Source organism: Anoplophora glabripennis, unplaced genomic scaffold (assembly GCF_000390285.2).
Source record: "Anoplophora glabripennis isolate ALB-LARVAE unplaced genomic scaffold, Agla_2.0 scaffold88, whole genome shotgun sequence".
In the NCBI taxonomy this organism is placed as follows: domain Eukaryota; kingdom Metazoa; phylum Arthropoda; class Insecta; order Coleoptera; family Cerambycidae; genus Anoplophora; species Anoplophora glabripennis.
Genome location: NW_019416799.1, coordinates 115,479 through 140,235, shown reverse-complemented (window position 1 = coordinate 140,235; position 24,757 = coordinate 115,479). Strand labels below are relative to the sequence as shown.

The 24,757-nt window shown below is 34.2% G+C and overlaps 1 protein-coding gene across 1 annotated transcript in view; it reads right to left on the bottom strand.

The window, feature by feature from the left end:
- LOC108912012 (teneurin-a) overlaps positions 1–24,757 on the bottom strand; it is a 225,486-nt gene that overhangs the window by 164,933 nt on the left and 35,796 nt on the right. The window contains exons 4-6 of the mRNA XM_018717129.1: positions 23,958–23,960; positions 22,535–22,690; positions 951–953 (exon numbers count right to left, since the gene is read on the bottom strand). Of these exons, the coding sequence (XP_018572645.1) occupies positions 951–953; positions 22,535–22,690; positions 23,958–23,960 (162 nt within the window). The remainder of the gene's footprint in view (positions 1–950; positions 954–22,534; positions 22,691–23,957; positions 23,961–24,757) is intronic.

Genomic DNA, 24,757 nt, shown 5'->3' with positions numbered 1-24,757 from the left:
ATCAGTTTTACTTCTGAGAGCAATGTGCATAAATGAAATGAAAATAAAGAAGAATTGCAGGGAATAACAAAGCCGTAAGTATTCTAAACCCAAACATACTGAACAATTATTGCTTAGAAGTGAGCACAATGAATAGCTCAATCTTCAAAGCTTCTCTATTAACATCAGTTTCGTTTTGGTTCTTGATTTTGTTAATAGATTTTTTGTTCTCTTGGTCTCAATCTTTATAGGAAAGTGTCTCTGTCTCGGTTTTGGTTGATATTCCAAGAACTAAGTACTTTATTCGAACACCTTTTTATACGTGTTAAGGTGTTGTAAATAAATGACTATTATTAAAATGTCTATTTTTATCATCTAAAGTCGTCTAATTTATCTTTCTGATGGCCTAATACCGAAAGCACTTCTACCTTTGCAAAGCCCTTCCCTCTTGATTCCTGCATCTACGTTGTTGTCGCGTCTTTCGACTTAATGACATAAAAATAAACAAAAGACGCGCCCTGTTTAAAAAAAAAAACAGTTGCTACAACTAGCGGAGCTCCCAGCTAGGCGGAGATCAATAAAAATTTAATCATCCGGGATTAAAAACAAAAGCGAGACAACGTTTCGATTAAGGATTAATTGTATCCTTTACAGGCATCCAACAGTGAAGTAAATTGGTTCTAAATGCGTCAAGTTGTCTACGTCAATACACTGGTAATTAATCATGCGAAAATACCTTCATGATGTCTACATTGCCGACTAGTCACTGAATTGCCACTCGGTGCGAGTCCTGATAAGCGCGGTGGGTGGGCGGGGGACCGTTGGGGCGCTCTCCCGCGTATCTACCGGTGCAATTCGACAATACACGTCAATTTTTTTGTTAACCTCAAAAAGCGAAATAAAGGGCTGATTGCTTTCGGGGCTCCAGACGGGCTCGAATTTGACGAACATCAAAGCCCTGTATTAAACACCTCCTGGTCTTTTTTCCCGTGCCGGATAACTCTGTTAATAGCCTATCGAATTATTCGTTATGACTGCACACGACTTCGACATCGGTTTTGTGTTGCTATAATTGATATTCTAAATAAAATTTCTGTTCGTCAACTGTCCGGTTGGTTATCGTAACCGACCAGTCATATCCGTTATTCAATTCTTTTGTTGGTGAAGATACAATTCGAACACATATTAGTTAAAAAACATTATGGGTTAAAAATATTATACAGTAAAAAATATTATACAGTACAGTCTATTATTATTTACCACAGAACCTAGCCCAAGAATTTAATGTAAATCTATTTTTTTACAAGCTTTTAAAACAGTTATTCCCAACCGATTGAGCTGAAATTTTGTAGACACGTTTAGTTTGGATGACAATGCATGGTTAGCTAAGTGACGTCATTCTAAATTCAATATGGCGGACTCCTAAAGATGGCGGACCAGTTATTTTTATGCACCTCCAAGATATGGGTATCAAATGAAAGGGTTAATTGAGGAGAATACGAAAATAAAATGACGTCGCACTAAATTCAATATGGCGGATAATTTTTTTTTTTGCTAAAAAGGTGTAAATAAATGAAAAGTAAAAAAAAATATGTTAAAAGCAAGCTTCTATTAAAATGCAATAAAAATAAAAAAATAAACGAAGATCAGTATATTCACGTTCTTATGCGATTTAAAAGTTTGTCGCATAATTTCCTTAACTTACCCCTTAAAATAAAAATTTCAATTAGGAATAAACCTCGCGACAAGCTTTTAAATCGCATAAGAACAGGAACATGCTGATCTTGGTTTATTAATTTCTTTTTAGTGCACTAATAAAAGCTTGTTTTTAAAATATTTTTTTCTTACTTTTCATTTATTCGTTTCGTTCTAATTAAACCTATAAGCCAAGCAAAGAAGATTTTTACTCGAAAAAGTCCTATCCGCGAGATTATTGTAAAATTGTCTAAAGGAACATAGTACAAGACATCTCTCATCTCGTGAGTCAAAAACTTTTATTAGCTAACTTTTCTATTTAAACAAATAAGCGAGGTTTTTTCACTTTGTAGGGAAAACCATCAATTTTAGCGAAAAGTGACTCGCAGACAGCTTGTAGGGAGTAAAATTATCTACAAAATGGGACTTGTTAAATTAAAATCGGTTAATAAACAAAAAAGTTATTGCAAAAAAACAAAGTGCCCATTTTTTAATTTGTTTATAACTATCGCATTTATTGTTAAAATTTTTATAAAACCTATGACAAGTTGAGAGTTTTGTCATAGTTTAAAAGTGTGCTAAAAGTGGGCGCTGTAGGTGCAATAGTTTTCGCACAATTCTATTTGTTTATAGCGGAGGTTTCAAAAGTTATGAACTTTAAGCCTCTGTACAGGCGTTAATTTTCAACCAAACATGATTCTGAAAGCGTCATTGTAATCTTAAAGACGTAATTAAGCGATCTATTAAAAAATATCACCGTTTTTTTGACATTAACATTCTCAAAATGTGCATTAAAAAATCGTGCGTTTTTCGCTTATAAATAATTTGAATAAAATTGTTGCTATTGATGCTACTTCACCGAAAATAGCTACAATGGATAGCTGGCAAAAAATACAATTTTTTATTAAAAAAAGCACCCTCTACGACCAATAGGAGCTAAGATAAGAATTTTTTTTAATCGTAGCGAAATTATTTATAAATATTAAGACTTGAATTTTTCGCAAAATAAAGTTTACGACGTAAACTACGATTTTCAGTGAATTGCATTGAAAAATGCGGAAAATTAACGACTCGCCAGCCCTTTAAAGAGAAGGTACTCGCTAAGTAAAGTTCAAATTGATGCGCGCTGTAAATTTTGCAATATCTCGGCTTCTATTCATCGTAGAAACTTAAAAAATGCATCTTTTATACTTAATTTTTTTTAATTTACAAAAAGGTCACAAAAATTATTGTTAAACGAAATATTAATTAAAATTTCAATTTCGGAATTATTTTACTATTATTAAATAAATAAATGAAGCTATCGTTTATTAAAAAAGTTATTTTTTTACATATTAAGGCAAAGTAAACTTGTTTTTTCAATATTTTGTTAGCTATTTATTTACGATTTAAATGTAAAATTGAAGTAAAAATTCANAACAAATCAGTGGTGTTATAGTCTTTCCGATCTCAATTGAAGACCAAAGATCTAGGCGGTATGTACTAGGTTCGGTCGCTGACGCAGCAACTCGGCGTTGAAATATTTGAAAAACTTGCTCCCATATTTATTTAGCCGTACCCAGAAACAGGTCTGGTCGCCCAGTTAATAATAATAATAATAATAATAATAATAATAATAATAATAATAATAATAATAATTTTATTTCCTCTAAGACAAAATACAATTTTGTATATATGGTTAGCTAATAAAAGTTTTTGGCTCACGAGACGAGAGATGTCTTGTATTATGTTCCTTTAGACAATTTTACAATAATCTCGCGGATAGGTCTTTTTTCGAGTTTCTCTTTTAATTTCTCTAATTTTCCTGGTGTAACAGTGTAATCTACACTTAAGGACCAGTCGCTACTATTGGCCATTATCGGCACTACCAACTTAGCAGCATAATAAAAATACTAATACTGATATCGGTCTTATTTTATATTCTAATAAAATACGATAAATAGAAAATCTACCTGACGTTATTCTTATGTAATATTTGAATAAAATTTGATTTACGGAAATGACCCTTTGATCAAAATTAAGAACTTGTGTGGGAGAACCCGCGGTGTATTATTAATTTTAATATTCCGAACACTGAAGACTATATCGACGCCGATTCTCAACAGAGATATCTCCTCTTCATCGCCTCAACCTTGAATTACTAGCCTGCGAGATTTTTTGGTCGTAAAAACCGCGCTCTCGCTCGACCGAAAGTGGGCCATTTAGGAAATCACCGTCCACCCCAGCGTCCACGACGGCGGCGGTACGGGGAAGGAGGACGGCTAGAAAAGCAAAGGCGGCTTCGTCGCGGGGGGTTGTATTCCCGCCGGTTACATTGTCTCACCCCCGGACCGGATGCGTCGAACAAGTCGGGGGTTGTTCGGGGGGTCGATCGCTCACAACGGTGTGCGTCGAGTTCATATTTCATGTGCCGCTGGTCACCCCCAGATAGGCGAGCAGCCAGCCTGAGTTTTCGCATGCGAACTGCCGAATGGGTCCTAATATCGACGGATGGTGATTTGGAACTGTCGGAGAAGGGCGGTGCATTTGTAAAATACGTAAAACTTAATACAAGTGCAGTACAGTGGCTTTCAATCATGTAAATTCCATCGATCTTCAGAAGTTCCCCAAGGATCAATCCTGGGGCTACCGCTGTTTAAAATTTTTTTAATGACTTAACTGAATGCCTCGCTGTGAACTATTTGCTCTATACGGATGATCTTAAGTTGTTCTTGGAAGTTAAATCTTCTACTGATTAGACTAGGTTACAAGATAATCATGATAGATCACGCAGTTGGTGTTCATGTAATAATAATCTACCTCTGGATGTAAGCAAATATAAAATTATATCTTACAGTCGACGCGAAACTAATTTAATTTAGGTTATAAAATTGGTGAATCTTATCTTTCTAAATAGAGTTAACAATTTACTGACCTTGGTGTTACATTTGATACTAGATTATCGTTTGACCAACACATTAGTTTAGTAACCAAATCTGCCTTTAAACATTTATTTTGCGTAATTCTAAGGACTTTCAGAAGCTCCTATGTATATTTGTGCGTTGTAAAGTGGAATATGCATATCTTCCAATTTAATTCCCGCCGAATCTCATAAAGTTAAAACGTCCGTATCTCGATTTGTAACAAGTCTACCTTTTTCATTTATAATTGAACTTCAATAATTTCTAGTTAAAAAATTCAAAATTGTAAAATACAAAAAGTTAGACAAATGTTTACATTGATAGAACAGTATAACTAGCGCCCCCTAGACGTGACCCCAACACTGTTTGCATATTAGTATTTGCCACCTCAGAAAACGTAAAACCACAAATTTTCAAAGCAATCGGTCCATACTTACTTAAAATATAGCAAAAAATCGAAAATATTTTTTCAAATTTAACAGAGTGAAAAGGAACAACAATTTATTGAAGCATATTTGTCTCAATCGTTATATTTTGACGTTAACAATCTGCCACTAAGCTGTGTACCATTATTAATGACTCACCCTGTGTACTGGGTGTTCCATTTTAAAAAATACACGTGAATCTCTTAAGTTAAGGGCTTATTGAAAAAAATTTTTCAAATAAAAGTTATACCTAGGTTTTTGAGGGAGACATTTACCTTGACCATGACCTTCAAGGTAATTTCAAGGTCAACTTGATTTTTTCAAATGGAAACACGTTTTTGACACCAGAAATGAAAAGAGCAGAAAATTTTATATCCGACTATGACCTTGACAAGAACCTTCAAGGGCATTTGAAGGTCATTTGGGGGTTTTCGAGGGCGCTGATCGCGAATATGAAGTCAGAATTTGAAAATATTCTAATCCAATATGGCCGACCTATTTTTGGTAAACATTTTTAATATTCATATGGATTAACACTTTGAAAATGCTTCTTCAACATTTGAATAAAAAATGCATGCCGCAAAAGGTTAATGGGTATTCTGGAAAATTATGGCGAGCCCCACATATCAAAAAGAAAAATATGAACAAGATTAAAGTTTTGTCTGGAAAATACTAGAATGACCTTCAAATGACTTTTGAAACTTAAGGTCATGATCAAGGTTATATCCGGAAGCAAAATTCTCCGCACTTTCTATTTTGGTATGAATTTGAAAGATACGGGTTTCTATTTCAAAAATTAACATGACCTTGAAATGACCGTGAAGGTCAAGGTCAATGATGGACGTGAAATTGCCCGCTCTTCTCATTTCTAGTCTCAAAAGTAGAATTTTGCAACAAAAACTAAAATGACCTTCAAATGACCTTGAAGGTCGTGGTCAAGGTCACCTTTAGATGTCCCCCTCTAAACCCTACAAATTTTATTTGAAAAATGAGTATATGTAATAAATGTTCTCTTTCATGTAATTGCGTTTTTCCTGTTGGAATAATTAATGATATGATTACTATTGTCAGGACCTGAATTTTTCAAATAACCCTCGTATATATCTCCAAATTTATAAGCGATTAGATTAAATTTCCATAAAACTGCTTAGAGTCTCCACATTGAAGCCTCTCAATCTCTTTTAATAAGGACAACGTTAATATATAGCGCTTAGAACGCGGTACAAATGAAAAAGGATGATTTTTCGCAGCCTTCGTCGGCCTGCCGCTCCCCTAAAACCTCCCTGCGCTGGTTACTCAGAGCCTCCGGTGTCACTACAGCCTCCACAATTAGAAAATACTGCCCGGTTAAGCCCGGCCGCAAAATATTGCTCCAATCTAAACATAATACCGAGGAATTACGGGGAAATTTTCTACGAAGAACAAATAGAACAATTCATTACCGGATGGGAAAGTTTACTAAGTGATAAAGTGCTGCGAAAGCTGACAATTTTGTTAGCGACCTTAAGGGGTAGCGTCGCCCCTAGTGCTCTTAATTTTAATGCATAAAAGCTCACGGAGAGTACAAAGAGATATAGTCAGACTTTTAAAAGTTTTTTACGTCGCTCTTTCCAAGGACCAGCATATTAGCCCGGTTTTTTACGAAAGCCGCTTTTATGCCGTCAAATGTTAACGGCAATTTTTAAATTGATATACAGGGTGTCCCGGTACTTGACACAAAAAAGTCGGGTATCAGTTCTTAATATATTTTTTTTATACGGGCCTTCGTTAACAAGTTACGGGCCCGCAAAGGTGAAAATTAAAAAGTTATTTTTATTTAGTCTAAACCATTAACTTCGGCATGATGCAAATTTGGTGATCGATAACGCATGCGCACAGCTTGTTTTTGATGTTGTAAATGAAACTTCATTATGCCCAGAACGCCAGGGACGGACCATGCCCAATGGTTAACAACACAGAATTTTTGCAAAGATGACGATCGCAATATACTTGCATCAAAAATAAGTTCTTTGAAGAATTTGCAACGATAGTACCCTCTTGGTTCAACTCGGTAACGTTAACAGTTTAGGAAATATTTGTGATGTTATTTCATCGAGCGGCGCCTCCACCATTTTTTGTTTTTAATTTTTAATTTAATTACTATGATAGAACCGTCATATTTTTAAAATACGAGCTTAGAAAATCTTACTGTCTGCTTTTGTAATTTTCACTAACAAAATTTGACAAACACACTTTACACATAACACAAAATAGAAAAATAAGTTAAAGTTAAAAAAATTATTTAAAAGAAAGAAAACTATCAAAATACATTTTAAATATGCACACCTTCCACCTCCACACACTTCGTAAGTATATGGATGTTATTTGTTTGTACACTAAAAAGCATTTCTGGGGTGCGTCTAATATTATCCCTTCAGGAAGAAGCCCATCGGGTTAAAGTCTGGAGAACGTGGTGGCCATGACATTGGGCCTCCTCTCCCAATCTATTTATTATTACTAAACACAATGGATAAGTAATTTCGTACATCAATATTAAAATGGGGAGGAACCCCATCGTGCATGAACCAAATGGTTCTTCGGGTGTCTAATGGAACATCATCTAATAGTGGCTGCAAATTATTTTGCAAAAGTTCCAAATATCGATGTCCATTCAGACGTTCCTCAAAAGTGTATGGACCTATTATCAACAATCGTGGGTATTAATTTAATAAGTATACACATTTTTGAGAAATGTGTGAATGGACATCAATATTTGGAATTGAATACTTACTTTATTACTTACTCTTGTTTTTTTTTCTATTTTGTGTTATGTGTAAAGTGTGTTGGTCAAATTTTGTTAGTGAAAATGATATTAGCAGACAGTAAGATTTTCTAGGTTCTTATGTTAATTAGTGTAATTATGTCCAATTAAAAACTAAAAACAAAAAATGGTGCCGCCGCTAGATGTGCACTGTGACATAAAATCACAAATATTTCCTAAACTGTTAATTTTATCGACTTGAACCAAAAGGGTATTATCGTCGGCAAATTCTTCAAGGGATTTATTTTTGATGCAGGCAGATTGCGATCGTCATCTATGCAAAAATTCTGGGTTGTTAACCATTGGGCATAGTCCGTCCCTGGCGTTCTGGGCGTAAGGATATTTCACTTACAACATAAAAAACAAGCTGGATACATGTGTTATCGAACACCAAATGCATAATGCTGAAGTTAATAGTTTAGAGACTATAAATAAAAATAAATTTTTAATTTCAACCTTTGAAGGCCCGTAACTTGTTAACGAAGGCCCGTATAAAAAAAAAATTACCTATATTAAGAACTGATATTATTTTGACCTCATCCATTTGTATTCGACTTTTTTATATCAAGTACTGGGACACCCTGTATAGGGTATGCATTGCATTTTGTTAAATATATAACTAATCAAAAACTGTAAAAAAAACATTGGCGTTTTGTAGGATAAAATGGTTTCATTTTCTGAGTTCTAACACTTTCTCAATTGATGCCTTTCAGATCGAAGAAAAAATAATAATTGAACTAATTTTATCTGATTTTTATTTTGTTTGGAGCCGTTTTTTCATTGTCGCAATTCAATTAATTTACTTCAAACGCAGTTATCAATACTAAATTACTGTACAATTAATTAATTAATTAATTACAGTAACAGTAACATTACAGTAGGCCGTTACATTTTCGGTCTGTGGTAATGGAAATTTGTGAAATATCCAAAAATATAATTTATGCTAATTTTGTTGAACAATATGCCTAAATTATTAAATTATTCATTAATGAGCTGCATTATTGTCAATAAAATATGTACATTACTGTAAAATAGCAATTTAAACAATAACATTTTCATTTATATGAAAATTTATAACACAAATTAATATGTATTTTATTTTGAAATGAATGTTCTTCATAAAATTTGTTGCTTGAATGTTTGTTATGTTTATTGCAAACCCTGACAATTTATTATTGTTTTTTATCATTTACATAATCCAAAAAATATTTTAAATCGACAAAATTGTATGGCCAAGTACAAAAAAAAAATAAATTTTATTGTATCTGTAAAATTAGGTTTCGAATAAAAATAATTTAGATCGACATCTGAAAAACAATTCAATCTGTTCCAGTGACAATTTTTAAGCAATTTATACGATAATACAAAGTTAGTTATAATTTAGACTTAAATATACATCCTGTATATGAGAATCATCATTTCCCCGAATCCCTAACACCAATAAATTTAACTAACGACTTCCATTGATGAAGCCAAATGAAAACATTTATTTTTATGACGGAAGGGCAACTGCAGAACCGGCACGGATAATTCGGAGGTACAAGGCCTTCTCTAAACAGCGCGTTATACGGAGGACTATTCGTTTTTTTTATGGCAGAGATTAAATAGGTGAGAACTCGGAAATTTAAAACCTTATACGTGGCTGCATTTTTCATTTAGCTCACCAGGGACATTTTCAGGGAATACGGGGGAGGGATCCGGCTCTTGATGCACTGTGAAACATCTGACATTAGATTTAAAGGTGTAGTGAAGTTTTTATGGCCTGACGAGTTCTGCGCTGAAAGCAGTGCAATGTCAAGTTCTCGGGGAGCGGTTTATGTGGGGTGAGGTTGGGATAGATGAATAGCGGATGCATTTAATAAATTTGGAAAATATTGACGCTGTTACCGACGTTGGTTTTGTCTTTTATTTTTAAAAATATGTGCGTCAGTCAACTGTACGGTAGGCTTAAAATTGATCTAACTTATAGCTAGCCCTGAAGAAGATTTTAAATAAAATCGAAACGTTGGCTTAGTCAGAAAAACAAGACCCTCATTTTCTTGCCATATTGCGACTATACGTTTTTATTAAAATACACATTGGTTGTCGTATACGTAGTATTATCCTCTGTTCTCATTCTAGTATAGTTGTATTAATAATTAATTATTATTATAGGGGTAACAATAATTATTCATATAAATGAACGATTTAACTAGAAGTGGACTCATATGAAAAAGGGAGCCACATATTTATTGAACAAGAGAACAACTATACAGGGTGGCGCACATAAATCTCCTCACACTGATAACTTAAAAAAAGATAAATATAGGCTAGTATACAGCATCTAGCGTGTATATAATTTATAAAAATGAAACTGCAGCTTCCTGATGATATTTGTAACAAAAAAGTCTTATACGAAAAACTTCTATTTTTGTCTTTTTTTTTTTCGTAAATTAAAGTTCAATTATTGTAAACCAATGATTTTAAGTGACTCCAAAGATAAAATTCCATTGGAGTTAGATCGGGTGACCGAGGTGGCCCCAGCATAGGACCAAAGCGTCCAGTCCATTGCTGAGGAAACATTTCATTCAACAGTATCGTTACTTCTCGAGTACTGTGTGGAAGAGCCCCATCTTGAAGATAAAACATGCGTGCCCGAGCTTGTAATGCCACGTCGTCCAATAATTCAGACAAACGGTTCTCCAAAAAGTCAGCATATTATTGTATTGGTCCATTTAGTCGTCCTTCAAAGGAATAGAGACCCACAAGTACATCGCCTATTATGCCAGCCCAAACATTTACCGAAAACCGATGTTGAAAATGAGTTTTCCTAATCGCGTGAGGATTTTCATCGGCCCATATGTGCATTATGAAAATTCTATTCATCACGGGTAAATGTCATCCCATCTGTTACACAAACATAAGCAGGAAAGTCTACTTGATTGGCACATTTCCGTAAAAACCATCTGCAAAAACGTATTCGTTGATCACAATCCGGGGGTAAAATCTGTTGAAGTGGTTGCAAATGATACGCGAGCAATAGCTGGCGCCGTAAGATGCGATGTACGCTACGAGATGAGGTTCCTACTTGCTGTGCGAGTCGTCGAGTACTAATTGTGGGGTCTTCGTCAAGATTTTCCAACACTGCATTTTCAACATTAAGGTTCACTTGCTGCTTTAGGAATAACACTTCCCGTATCTCGCAGCCGCTGAACGTAAAGTAGAATTGTATTTGCACATGGAGGGTGACGTTGTGGCCATCGTTGTGACCATATCGACACGTTCGGAAATTGTAAATGCATTGTTTTCTCGATTCATTATAAAACTAGTTTGTGAACAAACTAAAAAATTAAGCAGAGTAAGAAATAAGAATCTCGTTTTTAATGTAATCGGTACGCTATTCTTATTTTTTACTTCTTTATAAAAATTACACTGTCACTATCGTGGAACTACAAAATAAAAACTTTTGTCTGGAATCTTCCACTGTTTAACACTGATGGGTCGATGGACGATGCTTAATATTTATTAATTAAGTGAATAATGAATTCAATACAAATATAAAATCAGTTGACTGCACAAATTTTTTGACAATTTAACCTAACTTTCTTTTAGTAGATAGAACTTTTTCGTATAAGATTTTTCTATTACAAATATCTTCAGGAAGCTGTAGTTTAATTTTTATAGATTATACACACTTTACCCTGTATAGAGCTCCTACATGACGTCAACTAAGACCTTAAGAACAATGTTTGCCGAGTTTATTGTAGATGGCGCTGAAATAAAAAGAAATATTTTCTTTTGCAAGAACATTCGGAGCATGTTTAATTGAGGTATCATTAAATTGATTAATCTAAGACCTCCATCAATTGGTTTTTGCAGAATTAAAACAAATTTTTTCAGTATTAAGTTACCGGCGGAGGAATTTTATGCGTATCACTTTATATACTGATTATTTTACAACAAAAAATGCGAAATACAAAACATTCAGCTTTAAGCAAACAGAAGGAAATCAAGGAAATCTAGAATTGAATTGCCGTGTGTCAGGAGTGGATCGAACCAAAAATAATGAAAAAAAAAAAAATTATTCTCCATATAAATAATTCCCTCACGTAAGCCTCAGCCAGATCCATTTACTGTAGCATTAGGCGAAAGAAAGTGCATTTTATTATTCAAAAGCATATGCATGATAATACGGAATCGAATCGGTTCTGAAAATGAAAACGCTGGCAAATGTCGAGTCGTGTTACGATGGCGCGTCACGACGCAGAAGAGAGAAGGACGACGCGCAGACGGAGACGGCAGACCGAGGCATCGGTCAATATCCCGGAGCTTTAGTTCCTCGGTTTGCCTGTGGGGACGCTAGCTGACGAGGAGTTATATGTCGAGGAATACGAGAATTCATATTCTTATATAAACATTGTAGGTGGATTATAAGAGCTGTATGCAAGTATTTTGTTATATTTTAAAGGAAGCTTGAATTTCTTAGTATTTTATATAATTATAAACCTAAAGTACCTCATGTGTCGTCTGTTTTTTTGGTTTATCACATAAACTTTGTCACACTGGTGAAGAATCTTCTAATTGTCAACGTTTCTAATACTAAAACCAATTGTCAGTGGAAATTTTAAAATTTTGAAATTTTTTATTTAGTTTGTAATTTTGCTACACTGAAAAAAAAGTATTTGGATCAAATGAGCAGATAGTTTTAACTGGAATTATTTGCTGTAAATGTTATTTTATTCTATTCAAATGTATATACCGTCGTCAAACTATATGAAATATTTGCTGTAATCTATAATTTTTCTTAGAATTTATATTATTTGTAAATATATATAATTTAATTCATATCTTTTATAGTTTTGTCATTTATTATCTCGGACTTTAGCTACAATATCTCTTACAGTTCATTAAACTGCAAATATATTTGTTTCAAAACTACCAGTTCCTTAAAATATATGTATATATTTAAAATTTAATATTGATGTAGGAATTATTCAAGACAATTGTAGCAATCAAACTTATGTTTTCTTGAAAGAAAATTGTAGCAGGTCATAGATGGGAAGTAGCACGATAGATGGAGCCACTTAAACTCTGTGTATACACATTTCCTTGTAAGTAACGACACTAAAGCAGCTAGATCGTTCTAACGACATAATGATGAGGCCCATCAATAAGTCCCAAACCGACCTATGACTGGTTGGTTAAACTTACGAACGATCCTAGCTGTTCTATTAGGTGTTACGAGATTAAAAACAAAATATTTTTTATTACTGAGAAATATTTATATCCAAATATATTCTTAAAATAAGTATATACAATCATTTGACCAAAACTATTCAATTTTGTGTTAAACAAACGATACATTAATATACAATACAAAACATGTTTCTGTAAAATTTATGTAGATCATAAAATTAAGAATACAATTCGTTTAGCTGCAAGTATCAAATATTTATTTTAAATGCTGCCTATTTTTAAAGTAAGGAATTATATATCTGGGTAGAAATTTAAAGTATTTACTATTTAACTAAATAAATAATTTTCTTGAAAGAAGAAAATATTTTCTTGCGTATATATACTTATATACCTTAAAATCAGATGTAAATTTGAAGTAAGAATTTTTTTGCGTGTACACTGAAAGAAAAATAAGTTTTAAGTAGACAACCTTTTGTGCCAAAATAATTAGTTGAGTGGTTGAATATTACACATTTAGTTTTGCCTACATTGTTAAAACTCGTGAAAATTTACATAGACTACGTATTTTCAATGATTTTTATACCCAGACAAAATTAATGACGTGAACTTACATAATACATTATGTAGAATTATGCCTTTAAGTGTATATTTCGTATTCATGTACAATGCAAAAATTTATATTTTGCTCTAGGGCCAGGAAATAGATGTAATTTATGTAATTTTTTAAAATTTATTTAAATATATTTTACTTTATAAAATCGTTAAAAAATAAGGCAATACAGAATGTATTATAGACAATATTTTCCAGATCCTCCCGATGACGCCAACTTCCTTGGCGAAATCCGCGCGAGGTAATTCGCCTTTTTTGGCCGAATAATTCGATGTTACAACACTTATCGGCGCAGAACGTTTTCCTTAACGGCTGATTTTCTCTAATACTGACTTATATAGACAAAACGGTAGGCCATTATGAAAAATTCATAATTTCGAAATGGAGAGCCACGGCTAGAAGCCCATTACAAAGGGAGGCGTTCCAGGAGCGGCGTTCTAAAAGTCCCTATAAATAATTTTCCTGAAAAATGCCATTAGGGAATTCATTCGTCAAATTCAATATCACTCCTTGATAAATTATCCTGCATTAGTACCGGAAATACATCCACCGAACTCGGCGGCACTAATTTTTTATTTCACTTAGCCTCGCTGCGAATTTTCCTAAGGCGCTCTTTTTTTTCAGGACGAAGGGTAATATATGTATAGGTGCCTCCATATTTTCAAGCGACAGTCGCAAGCAGAAATGCGTTTTAATAACCATAAATCAAACTGTTTTGAATAACTAGATGCATACACAGTTACTTTCTAAGTAATGAGGTTATACAGGGTGATCGATAACGTACCTGCGTGTGAAAATCTTATCAAATGAAATGGTCTTTGATACCAGAAATCGATTTGTAAACGACAGACAATGCCACACAGACAAGCCTGTACCTCATTCGTTATATCGTTACGTCTAGTCTATGGGCTATTTGTTCCAATTAGCGTTAAATTATGTCAACAAGTAAATAGCTTTCTAATAAGCAGATAAATGAGAAGTGCATAATATTATCGCAATTGGCATGAAACAATTCAAAATTTGATTTTCGTTATCTATACATTTTGAAAGCAGTGCAATGTACATCCAGAATATGTACCTGTATTGCTGTAAGTCTCAGTTTATATTTTAAATACACTATTGTTCGGGTTTTACCGCGAAAGAATCCAATAAACGACGAAACCCTGGCACAGATGCATTTCGGGCGGATCAATGATAACGAAATAAAGACGCTGACGTTTTGATATAGGTGAACTGTTCCAGCTATAATTTACCAGCGAATAATATCCGGAAATATGTATCACCGTTGTTCATTTCGAATATTAAAATTGACGCGCGGCGTTCATTTTATAATATGCGAATTACGAATAATGTAGCCACTCGATGTAATTATGTCTATCGTTGGAAATTTATCTCGATACTCCGAATCGCACCAACGGAATTTTCCGGCCAATTTCAGTTGTGGAAGTGTCGATATGCCGCCAGTAGTTTGCCAGTAGTGTCGATATGCCGCTATAGTTTTACGTCTAAAAAGATCTAAAGGTTTAGCTAGTCGGTCGAAGGGTATTATTATTATTTTGTACTCGTATGTTGGGCTTTTTTGGAAAACAAAAAAAGCAAAGATAGAATCACCATTTTCTGTTTTGAAATGATCTGTTTTGAAATGGATCCCTAGATCTGGGCGAGGTCCGGATCATTTTCAAAATTGCAAAAAATGCAAAACTTTAGAAAATACTTTTTTATCTAAGTTTTTTTCCTTATTTCTTGGAACCTATGCATTTTGGAAGAATATTGAAGAGGAAAGAAAGTTTTAGAATTGAATTTTGCACAATAAACTGTAAGTTAAAAATATTTAAATTTATTAAGGATGTTGCAGAATAGCAATAATTGATGTAAAAAGTCCATATTTTTTTAGTTATAAGTAGCACTAAATTTTTTAAAATATATTTTTACTTAATTTTATCTGTATTTAAAAAAAAACATTAATTTCCAAATAAAAAAAAAATGTTTTTACGTATTTGTTAAAACAAAAATTATTTAAAAAATTGTAATAATTGTAACTAAATATATCCATATTCATAGTATTGAGACATATACGTATACACATTTTTTCATTGAGAAAATGCAATAGCATAGGGTAAAATATACAGTATATTTAATGCATAAGTAATAAACTTTGTTTATAACAAAATATGTGCAAATTAGACAGTTGGTATTACGATATTCGAATTCCTTGGCTCGCGAGACACCAGATTAAAAAAAAAGATCGAAATTGGTTTATTAGAAGCCGAGATAATGCAATTTTTTTCGTACTTTCGTATTTTGAACCTCCGAATTGAGTCTCGGAGCGAAAGCCCCCTCCCCCACTTTTCGTGTTTTGAGTCACTTTTCGCGCGTTAGAGCGACAGCTTTTCCGCTGATTTATCTATGTTGCCGATAACTTATGGATACGAAAATTTTTTCCAGCGTAGAACTCGGAAAAACGAAGCCACTGGATCAAAGATTATTCCTAAATTGTTTATAAATTAACGGTAATTACTTTGACCGCTTATATCTTGTGAACCAATAAACGAAATTTAACTTTTTTCTTTTTAAGGAGCGTCTTTCCGAGTGCTTTAAAATTATAATTAAAAAAAAAAAACAACTAAATTGCAAACTGATAAATGTAATCCAATTGTTTAAAAATAAAAAAAGAGTGTTAACTTAACTAATTTACTGTGGAATCAACCGATTTCAATTTTTCAAAAACAATTTAAAAGGTTGAGCGGTCTTTTCTATGTTAAATTTTCAAGTATTTAGATGCTTTATTTGGGGCCATGCAACATTTTGAAAATTCGAAAAAAATTTTTCAAATTTTTTTTTAAAAAAATTATTTTGCAAAAACTATCGAACCGATTTTAATGAAATTTGGTGTGTTGTTTTATTATACTCTAAAGTTTTTTCTACCAAAATTAGAATGCCCTCGAGCAATTAAAACATTTTAAAAAAATTATGAAAAAACTGTTGCCTTCTTTTCATCAATTATTGCTATTTTGCAACATCGGTAATAAATTTAAACATTTTTAACTTGCAGCATATTATGCAAAATTCAATTCTAAAACTTTTTTTCATTTTCAATATTCTTCAGAAATGATTAGGTTCCAAGATATAAGTAAAAAACTCATATAAAATAGGTATTTTTTAAATTTTTTTAAACATTTTTGCAATTTTGAAAATGTTCCGGACCTCGCCCAGATCTAGGGATCTACACTTTTATTATATGAGTTGAAGGTGTTTCAGCAAAAAATAGCTTGCCCCCTCTTACATCCACGAAGAGGGATATTTCGACAGATCCGACCTGGTCTATAAGTAATATCCTGCAATATTTTGATAAGTTGGAAATATCTCCCTATCTTCCTAAAGACATCGAAATATTTGTACCTCTAAGATCTCCACGTTAAAAAATCCTAAAATACATAAAAAACTTCGAAGTACATACGTTAGAAACTTGGAAATATTTAAAAATGCATGAAAGTAGTTCCAGGATGTATAAAAATTATTTGAAGGATCAAAAGTCAATACCCAAGCACAGCTATGAGAGGTCAAAGGTTTTTCAAAGGATTTTGATATATTTCCAAGTATTTCGAAGTTTTTTTAGTGTTTTTGAGGTTTTTCGAAGTTTTTAGTGTATTTTGAATTTTTTAATGTGTTTCGAGGAATATACTTTGATGAATTTGGAAGCATTCCAAGTATTTTGAAGTATGTCCAGGGACTGCAATGTATTTCCAGCTTTTTTGGTACATTTTGAAGTAGTTTTTCGCAATACCTGTGGGAATATTTAAATATTTTGGAGGATTTCCTAATATTTCGATGTAATTAGAAGTTTTTTGAAGAAGTTTTTCCAGGCATGTTAAATAGATAAGTGAAATCTTATCTTTTCATATTAGTTTTATTCTAATATTTCTAGGTATATGTACATAAATGTTTAATTGAAATTTTCAGTTTTAAATTTGACATTGGCACTGCTTTAGTGCTAGAAGTGGCTTAACATTTTGACAACTGGTTTAGTTTTACAGTTATTTATAGCGTCTATTGTGTTTAGCATCTTGTAAGGAGAAATAACATAGGGAGGGCTGTATATCTAAAGTATCAAAATCCGTTTATTCTGCATTTTTCTCAGGAACACCCTTCCGTACTATCAGCGCGATATACAAAATATGATGAATCGCTGGGTTATACCAAGTAAAGCACTTTGTGGAAGTTCTGAACTGCCGTCAGTTTTCCTTCGCTTTAGCGTAATCCGTAAAGCACACGTCGTCACTCATCGATTGTATGCAAAACTTAAGCCGGCTATGGCCTGCACATTTTTATGCTACGCCTTTACGTAAAAAAATCGCCGCGGATGGAGGACAGTGAGAAAAAAAGCCAATAGGTTTGTTATTCACAAGTGAGATTGTTGTAAAAACTCGTCAGATTTGTGGTGTCGGAAAAATGAAGTCCTTAGATACAACCTGATTCATAATAATAAAAAATATATATTTGATGTGCAGAAATGATAAGCCATGTGACCAGTTTGTTTGGAAGAAATTCTGCATTTCTATATACCTACTCGTACATAGGTCATTTTGAATATTTGTAGAACTGATGAAAACAATAAACCACAGTAATAAGACCGCTAGGAAAACCACAGTAATACTAAAAAAATATTTGACGAATCAAATTGGCTGAAGCTACAGTTTGGATGAGAAATTCCAGTAAAGATTTAATCCTTTTTATTGTATTTTTTTTTTAATTTTAAAAATAAATTTGGATTTTTTTAATACCGTATTCTTAACGCTCGCGTTTCATACCGACTTTCAGTACCTTTTGCTGCAGACATTTATTCCCCTGTCACTCTGACGAAGGCAGGGGTTGTATCGAATTTGATACAGTCTTAAATAATTACTTCCTAATTCGAAGCCAACCCCGACATGAATACCTTTAACCAACCGGGTGAAACTAAATTCTAAAAGACCATATCCGCCTTAAAATTTAATAATCCAAGTTTGGAATTGATAAATTGCGCCACATTGATGCCGCCGCCGCCGCCGCCGTCTCCTAACCCGCTCCCATTATTTTAATTAGTAGGTACCCCATTATTTGGGTTTGTCATTAATAAAACTTGTGACACATGTCAATGCGCCCACTGACTGAGAGGGGCATTCAAGTAATGACTGGTAATGTTTACCACGAATTAAATCAATAAGTTTCATTAGCCGGTGCGGGTTAGGCGAATGTGTCGCCGGATAGGCATTATTTCGGATTAATGAATTTTTGAGTAGTTTGTGTAGTTGTAGCCACGGCAACTGAATATTTCACGAATTATTGCTGTTACAAGTAACATCTATTATCGTTTTTAGTATTTTTTGTAAATAATAAATGCCACTACTCGTAATATTCACTAAAAATTTTCAAAGTTTTATACTCCAGTCTAATTCGATCATAAAACATGAAAATTAAAAAAAATTAGTAGATATTTTATTGCACGGAGAAGTGTATATAGAATGGTAATATCAAAAGGTACCTCGAAAGAAGCCTCCTTATTCCTTTGAAATTTTTAAAACATACAGAAAAAAATTGAATATGATAAAAAATATTATATTTATAAGTATTATTCAATTAGAAGTATAAGTTATATGAATATTTTTAATTTATAAATATTTAATGTTTAATTTGCGACGGAATAATACCGACAATGTATACATTTTAGGAGAGCATTATATTCGTCTCAACGAGACAGTTAAAACAAAAAAAAAATCATCAAAATTGATCGAACGGTTCTCGAGATATACACACCGAACCGAATTTGAAACGGTCAAGTCAAAAATCTTGCCCGAACCAAAAGTGGCGTTCACGCGCATGCGCGCACCCAGCGCTCCTTACGCGTGCAGGCCTCTTTTTAACGTTAACTTTGACTGCTGCTAGCGCTAGCGCGTTTATTACATGTACTATCAAATGTAAAACTTTCTGAAAATAAAAGTTTAACCCTTTCTTTAATTGTTGCAAAACTCCCGATCCGATACGAATGTCCAATTTTTAATTAAACAACGTTATAAAGAAACGCTATCTAGGGAACATTTTATTTAATGACCGCAAAAATAAGCTCCATTTAATGCAAAAAGAGCGAATTCGCGAGCGGCTTTTTCCTGACCCTAGGACAATTTGTTTATTTTGCACATCCTAATTTGTTAATTGTAAAGAGCAATTAATCTCAACATTTTCCATACGTTTCTTTGGATCAATTAGAACCTATATCTACGATATTAACTTCTAAAATTAACGTTTAGTAATTAAACAATTAGTTTAAAAAAATGAACGAAATTAATTAACAAATACCTAGAACAACAATTTCTAGGTCAATCGATTCGGCCTTTGGTAGAGTTGTTGGTCATTAGATTGACTGTCTTTTTTATAAATTTCATCAACATTGATCGTTTTTTTGCAATAATAATGAGCAATTTCTGAAAACTGATTTTTCCGCGTTTGACCTTTATTATTCAGTTAACAAATAGTTGGAAAATGGCTTTGGGTACCTTAAATTGCAGGTAATTTAATTACCTATAATAAAAAATAACTAATTTTCCCATAGGTCGTCTAGATTTTCATGGGCAGTAAAAAAAGTGAAAAAAACCGTAATTTTGCCACTGAATTGTAATTTGCCAACTTAGCGCCACTTCTTTCAAGTTACTTTTTTGATATTATAATTCTACATACCCTTTCCCGTCATAAACTGCAATAAAATGTCTACTAATCGGCATTGAAATATTTGAAAAACTTGTTCCCATATATATTTTGCCATACCCATACAGGTCTGCTCGTCCAGTTGAAGAATGAGCGCGCGGACAAACGCGGCACAAACACAGCTGCACAGGGCGACCTGGCCATAAATTCAGTTGTCAACAAATGGCCTAGCAGTGCAGTGCAGTAATGCAGAATTTGGTGTGATTCAGGTAATTTCAATTTATTACAGGCACCTTCACAATTGCGAAAGAGAGAAATAAGAGGGATATTTTGTTAACTAATATTATTGCAACATGGCATTTTGAAGACCTTTTGAAACGGAATAAAACGAAATTTACCATCAACATAATAAAATTGTTTGAGGACAGACATTTTCTATACATTATATACAAATTGTTATAATTTTTTAACTTTGGAAGAAAACTTTTTAGGGACGCCTATGAAACTAACTAAATTTTATTGCTAGGCGTTTTTTACATGTTCAACTAACTTCGGAAAGACTATACTACATAGACCTAGTGACGAATTACGCACATGAAATCGAGTATTCACTTTTACCTAATTACTTATAAGCTTTTACTATTTTTTTATGGTCCAGTAAAAAGACTCAGTTCTGATTAAAGTCGAGCGACCGACGCTGCGGGGATCTACTCGAAATATTTCGACGTCCTCCTTCCCGTAAAACAGACCGACGATTAAAAATACATACCCGGAAGAAGTAGGGATGGACGCAGCAGCTCCAATCTGGCCTGCTCTTTTTTTACCTCTCCCCTTCCTGACGTACGGCCAAACTAATCACTACAGCGAGGTGTACACGACAAGATTCGCAATCACTACTAATGCCCCGCTAAGTGGTAATAAAGTTTACAACCTTTGCTGGGACGTCGAATTAGTATTCATCACAGAGGAACCTACAGGGAGGGCCACAGGAAGAGGCTGCCCTGGTCGCATATTTAATACCAGAGTGATAAAGAAGCTATTTTATACCTTCCATGCGTATGGAAATATGTAATTGTAAACTCAAGCCATTGTATTCTGCGAATTTAGTAGCAGAAACAAACCTATTGAAATTGAGGTTAAAACTGTCAGCGGCTTTCCTTTCAACTGATCTTAAGTGACCACAGAGACGACAGATCACTTAAATTGAACCCCGTTGTATTAAAAATATATCTTGCTTGATATATACGCTATTTTACTGCATAAACAGTACAACGTAACCAAAATAATGTTATCATGATATTAAACCGTCTTTATTAACCCCATCCAGGAATCTGAAGTCGTTATACACTCTTTGCGATTCAAGTTTAAATGGATCCTCCACTTTCCTCCTTAAAATCGCCAAATAACTTTTATAATCCCTTCAAATTCTTACATAATTAATTTTTCCAGGCGATTGCCTGGTTATATAAAGCTCACGGAAGTGTAAGAAGATGCGTTTTTTTTTCAGAAGGGTCCGCTAAACCGTAGCCGAAATCCATGCCCTCGGTATAAACCAGTTAAAGACACCCTTGCAAGTTTTAAGGCCGTTAATATCGATCGATATCTCCAAAATGTACCGGACGTAGTTTTATTATTACAGTTACAGATGCCGCACAGTAGATGGCGCTTTATAAGTCGCTACCATAGAAGAAACCTCTTGAATAGTTACATTCATTTTAAAAACTTTCCATAACAATTAACCTGGTGGTATTCGAATGTCAATTGTGACGCAAAACATTATCGCATAAGGCCACCGCGATTGTGGCAACTGCTAATTGGTGCGGCGCCATCTGTCAGGCGATAGACGAACTAAAAATTTCACACACTGTTAACTCTAGACGTGGACAATATCGCTGCGTGGGACAGTGGTTTAATTTTAGTTGTCCACTTTATAAATGGCGGTCCCGGTGACCACCCTTTCACTGTGAACTGAACTAATAATCTCGTGAGGCTTCCGTGGCTCTTAGCCTAAGCCATTGTAAGCTTGATTTGTAGCTTCCGCTGATATTAATATAGTCCACAACTTATAATATTCGAGGAGGTACTGCCGATGACAATGTATTATTAGAAAGCAATATAAAACGGACTCGGTTTGCCATCAGATGAACTGGAATGATTTCCTGCAATGTCTAATAACTCCGGGTTTGATCGTGCTTAAGGACCGGACTAAAAGCCAGCAATTGTATAATTTTCCACGATGGGGGTTACTTCTCTAATAACAAATTCAACTCACCTTGTCCCAAATACTGCGAATCGTGGTTCGTCGAGTTGGCATCGCTCGGCGGTAAAGAGTATTCAGTTCGGCGGCGTAAGGTGGCTGAATGTAGGGAAGGACCTCTAGGTGGGACTTCTGGAGGTGCTGGTTCTGGTGGCGATTCTTCGTTCACCTCTGAAACGACGAGAATTCGTATGGCTAAATTGTTAAGAAAAGAACGGCGTTTGTTTTGTTATCATCGTATATACAGAGTCAAAAGTGAATACGAATCTGAAATTTTTTTATTGAAATAAATAATTATAACTAGTTTTTTAAAATGCACTTTAATACTAGTGTACGCCGCCACTGTAATATTAATCTATCACAAATACATGAATTGCAGGCAACCTGCAGTGCATGTGGAGGGAGACAGTGCGGGTTAACAGTGACGAAGCGAAGGGTTGTTGTTCCATATTTGGAGACGGTACATTTAACTGTGAATTTGAATGTTTTTTATGGCTTTTTCACTAGGTGGACCAGAAAAAACAGCGGCGCAGGCAAAAATTACTATTCCTTACACTGACAGTAGACACTATCCGCGTACTATGCGACGCGTGCATTAACCGCGAACTGAAACTAACGAGCGTTCAAATAAAAACGTGGTCAAGTTGGTTCTGAAAATTTGGACGTAGGGCGTAGCGTATAGCAAATGAACTTAAACGTCATCTGTCATTTTAAAAAGCGTTTAAAGTGGTGTTTTCTCAAGAACAAAAAGTGTTTATCATAGAGTCCTAGTTTAGAAATGGACGCAAGATTGATGGAATATGGAAGTATTCTATTGAGGAATATTTCATAGAATTTTAAAATCAATTTCCCGGCGTTGTTGAGTACAAAATTTTTCAAAGTGCAGTTCAGCGTTGTGTTAATGTTTTTCGTGAAACGGGCAGTGTAACAAGAAAAGAAGGAAGCGGCCGACCTAAAAAGCGGACTGAAGAATTAAAAGAAAATGTCCAACAAATAATGGAAAATGCGCCAAGAACTTCTGTACGTGTTTTGTCACAAATGGTGGGAGTCTCAGTCGGTACCTGCCACACAGTGTTTAAAAAAGATTTGCGTTTGTTCTCCTATCGTTTAACTTGTCAGCAAGAACTTCATGAAGTTGATTTTCCGCGACGGGATGTATTTTGTGAATGGTTTTTAAACAACTACGGTGAACTTCATAATATCACATTTTTTTCTGATGAAGCCTGGTTTCATTTAAGTGGTTACGTAAACTCACAGAATATGAGAATGTGGTCTTCTGAAAAACTAGATAACTTTTTTGTCGAGGGCCCTCTACACGCTCAAAAAATTGGAGTTTGGTGTGCTCTCAATCGAAGGAGGATTTATGGACCTATTTTTTTTTAATGGTACTTTTACTGCGCAAAGGTATAGAGAAGAAATTATCGCTCCTTTTATTAACCAGCTGGAAGAAAACGAAATTACAAACTTTTACTTTCAACAAGATGGCGCAAGGGCACATACGGCAGGCGAGACGATGAATATGTTGAGGGAAGTTTTCCAAAATCGACTAATAAGTCTCAATGCTGAACATGAATTTCCAACGAGGTCATGTGATATTACGCCGTGTGATTTCTTTTTGTGGCCTTACCTTAAAAAACACTATTTTTGAACTGCCTATTCCTGATTTAAACCATCTGCAGGCTCGACTTATAGACAAGATTCGTGAAATTAACAATACCCCGAGCATCTTAGAAAATGTCTTTAATTCTTTGAGGAACAGGTGTGAAAAGTGCTTGGAACAAGGAGGGGGACACTTTCAGCAGCTGCTTTAATTTATTGTTATAACAAGGAGGGGGACACTTTCCGCAGCTCCTTTAATTGTTTGTTATTGTTATCACGATTATTCTTTAAAATAAAGTTATATAGTAATTTACGTTATTGAAACTGACAGCTGCTATACAGCTCGTTGAGAAATGAGGTTAAGTTGGTCGCTATAAGCTACTCCCTACGTCCAATGTGTCAGAGCCAACTTCGACCACGTTTTTATTTGAACGCTCGTTATAAGCAGCTTTGAGCGGGCCTCAATTCCCTCGTTCCCTCACTTTATTTTAACCGCCTCGCATGGAGGGGGAACTGTAGCATATTGTAGGCACTTACAAGCAAATAAATCCTGGCCTCACTGCGGTGGGGACTACTGGGGAGTAACAGTATCCAATGTCGTGCCCATGAAAACGACGAGCGAAATATTTAATATTCAAA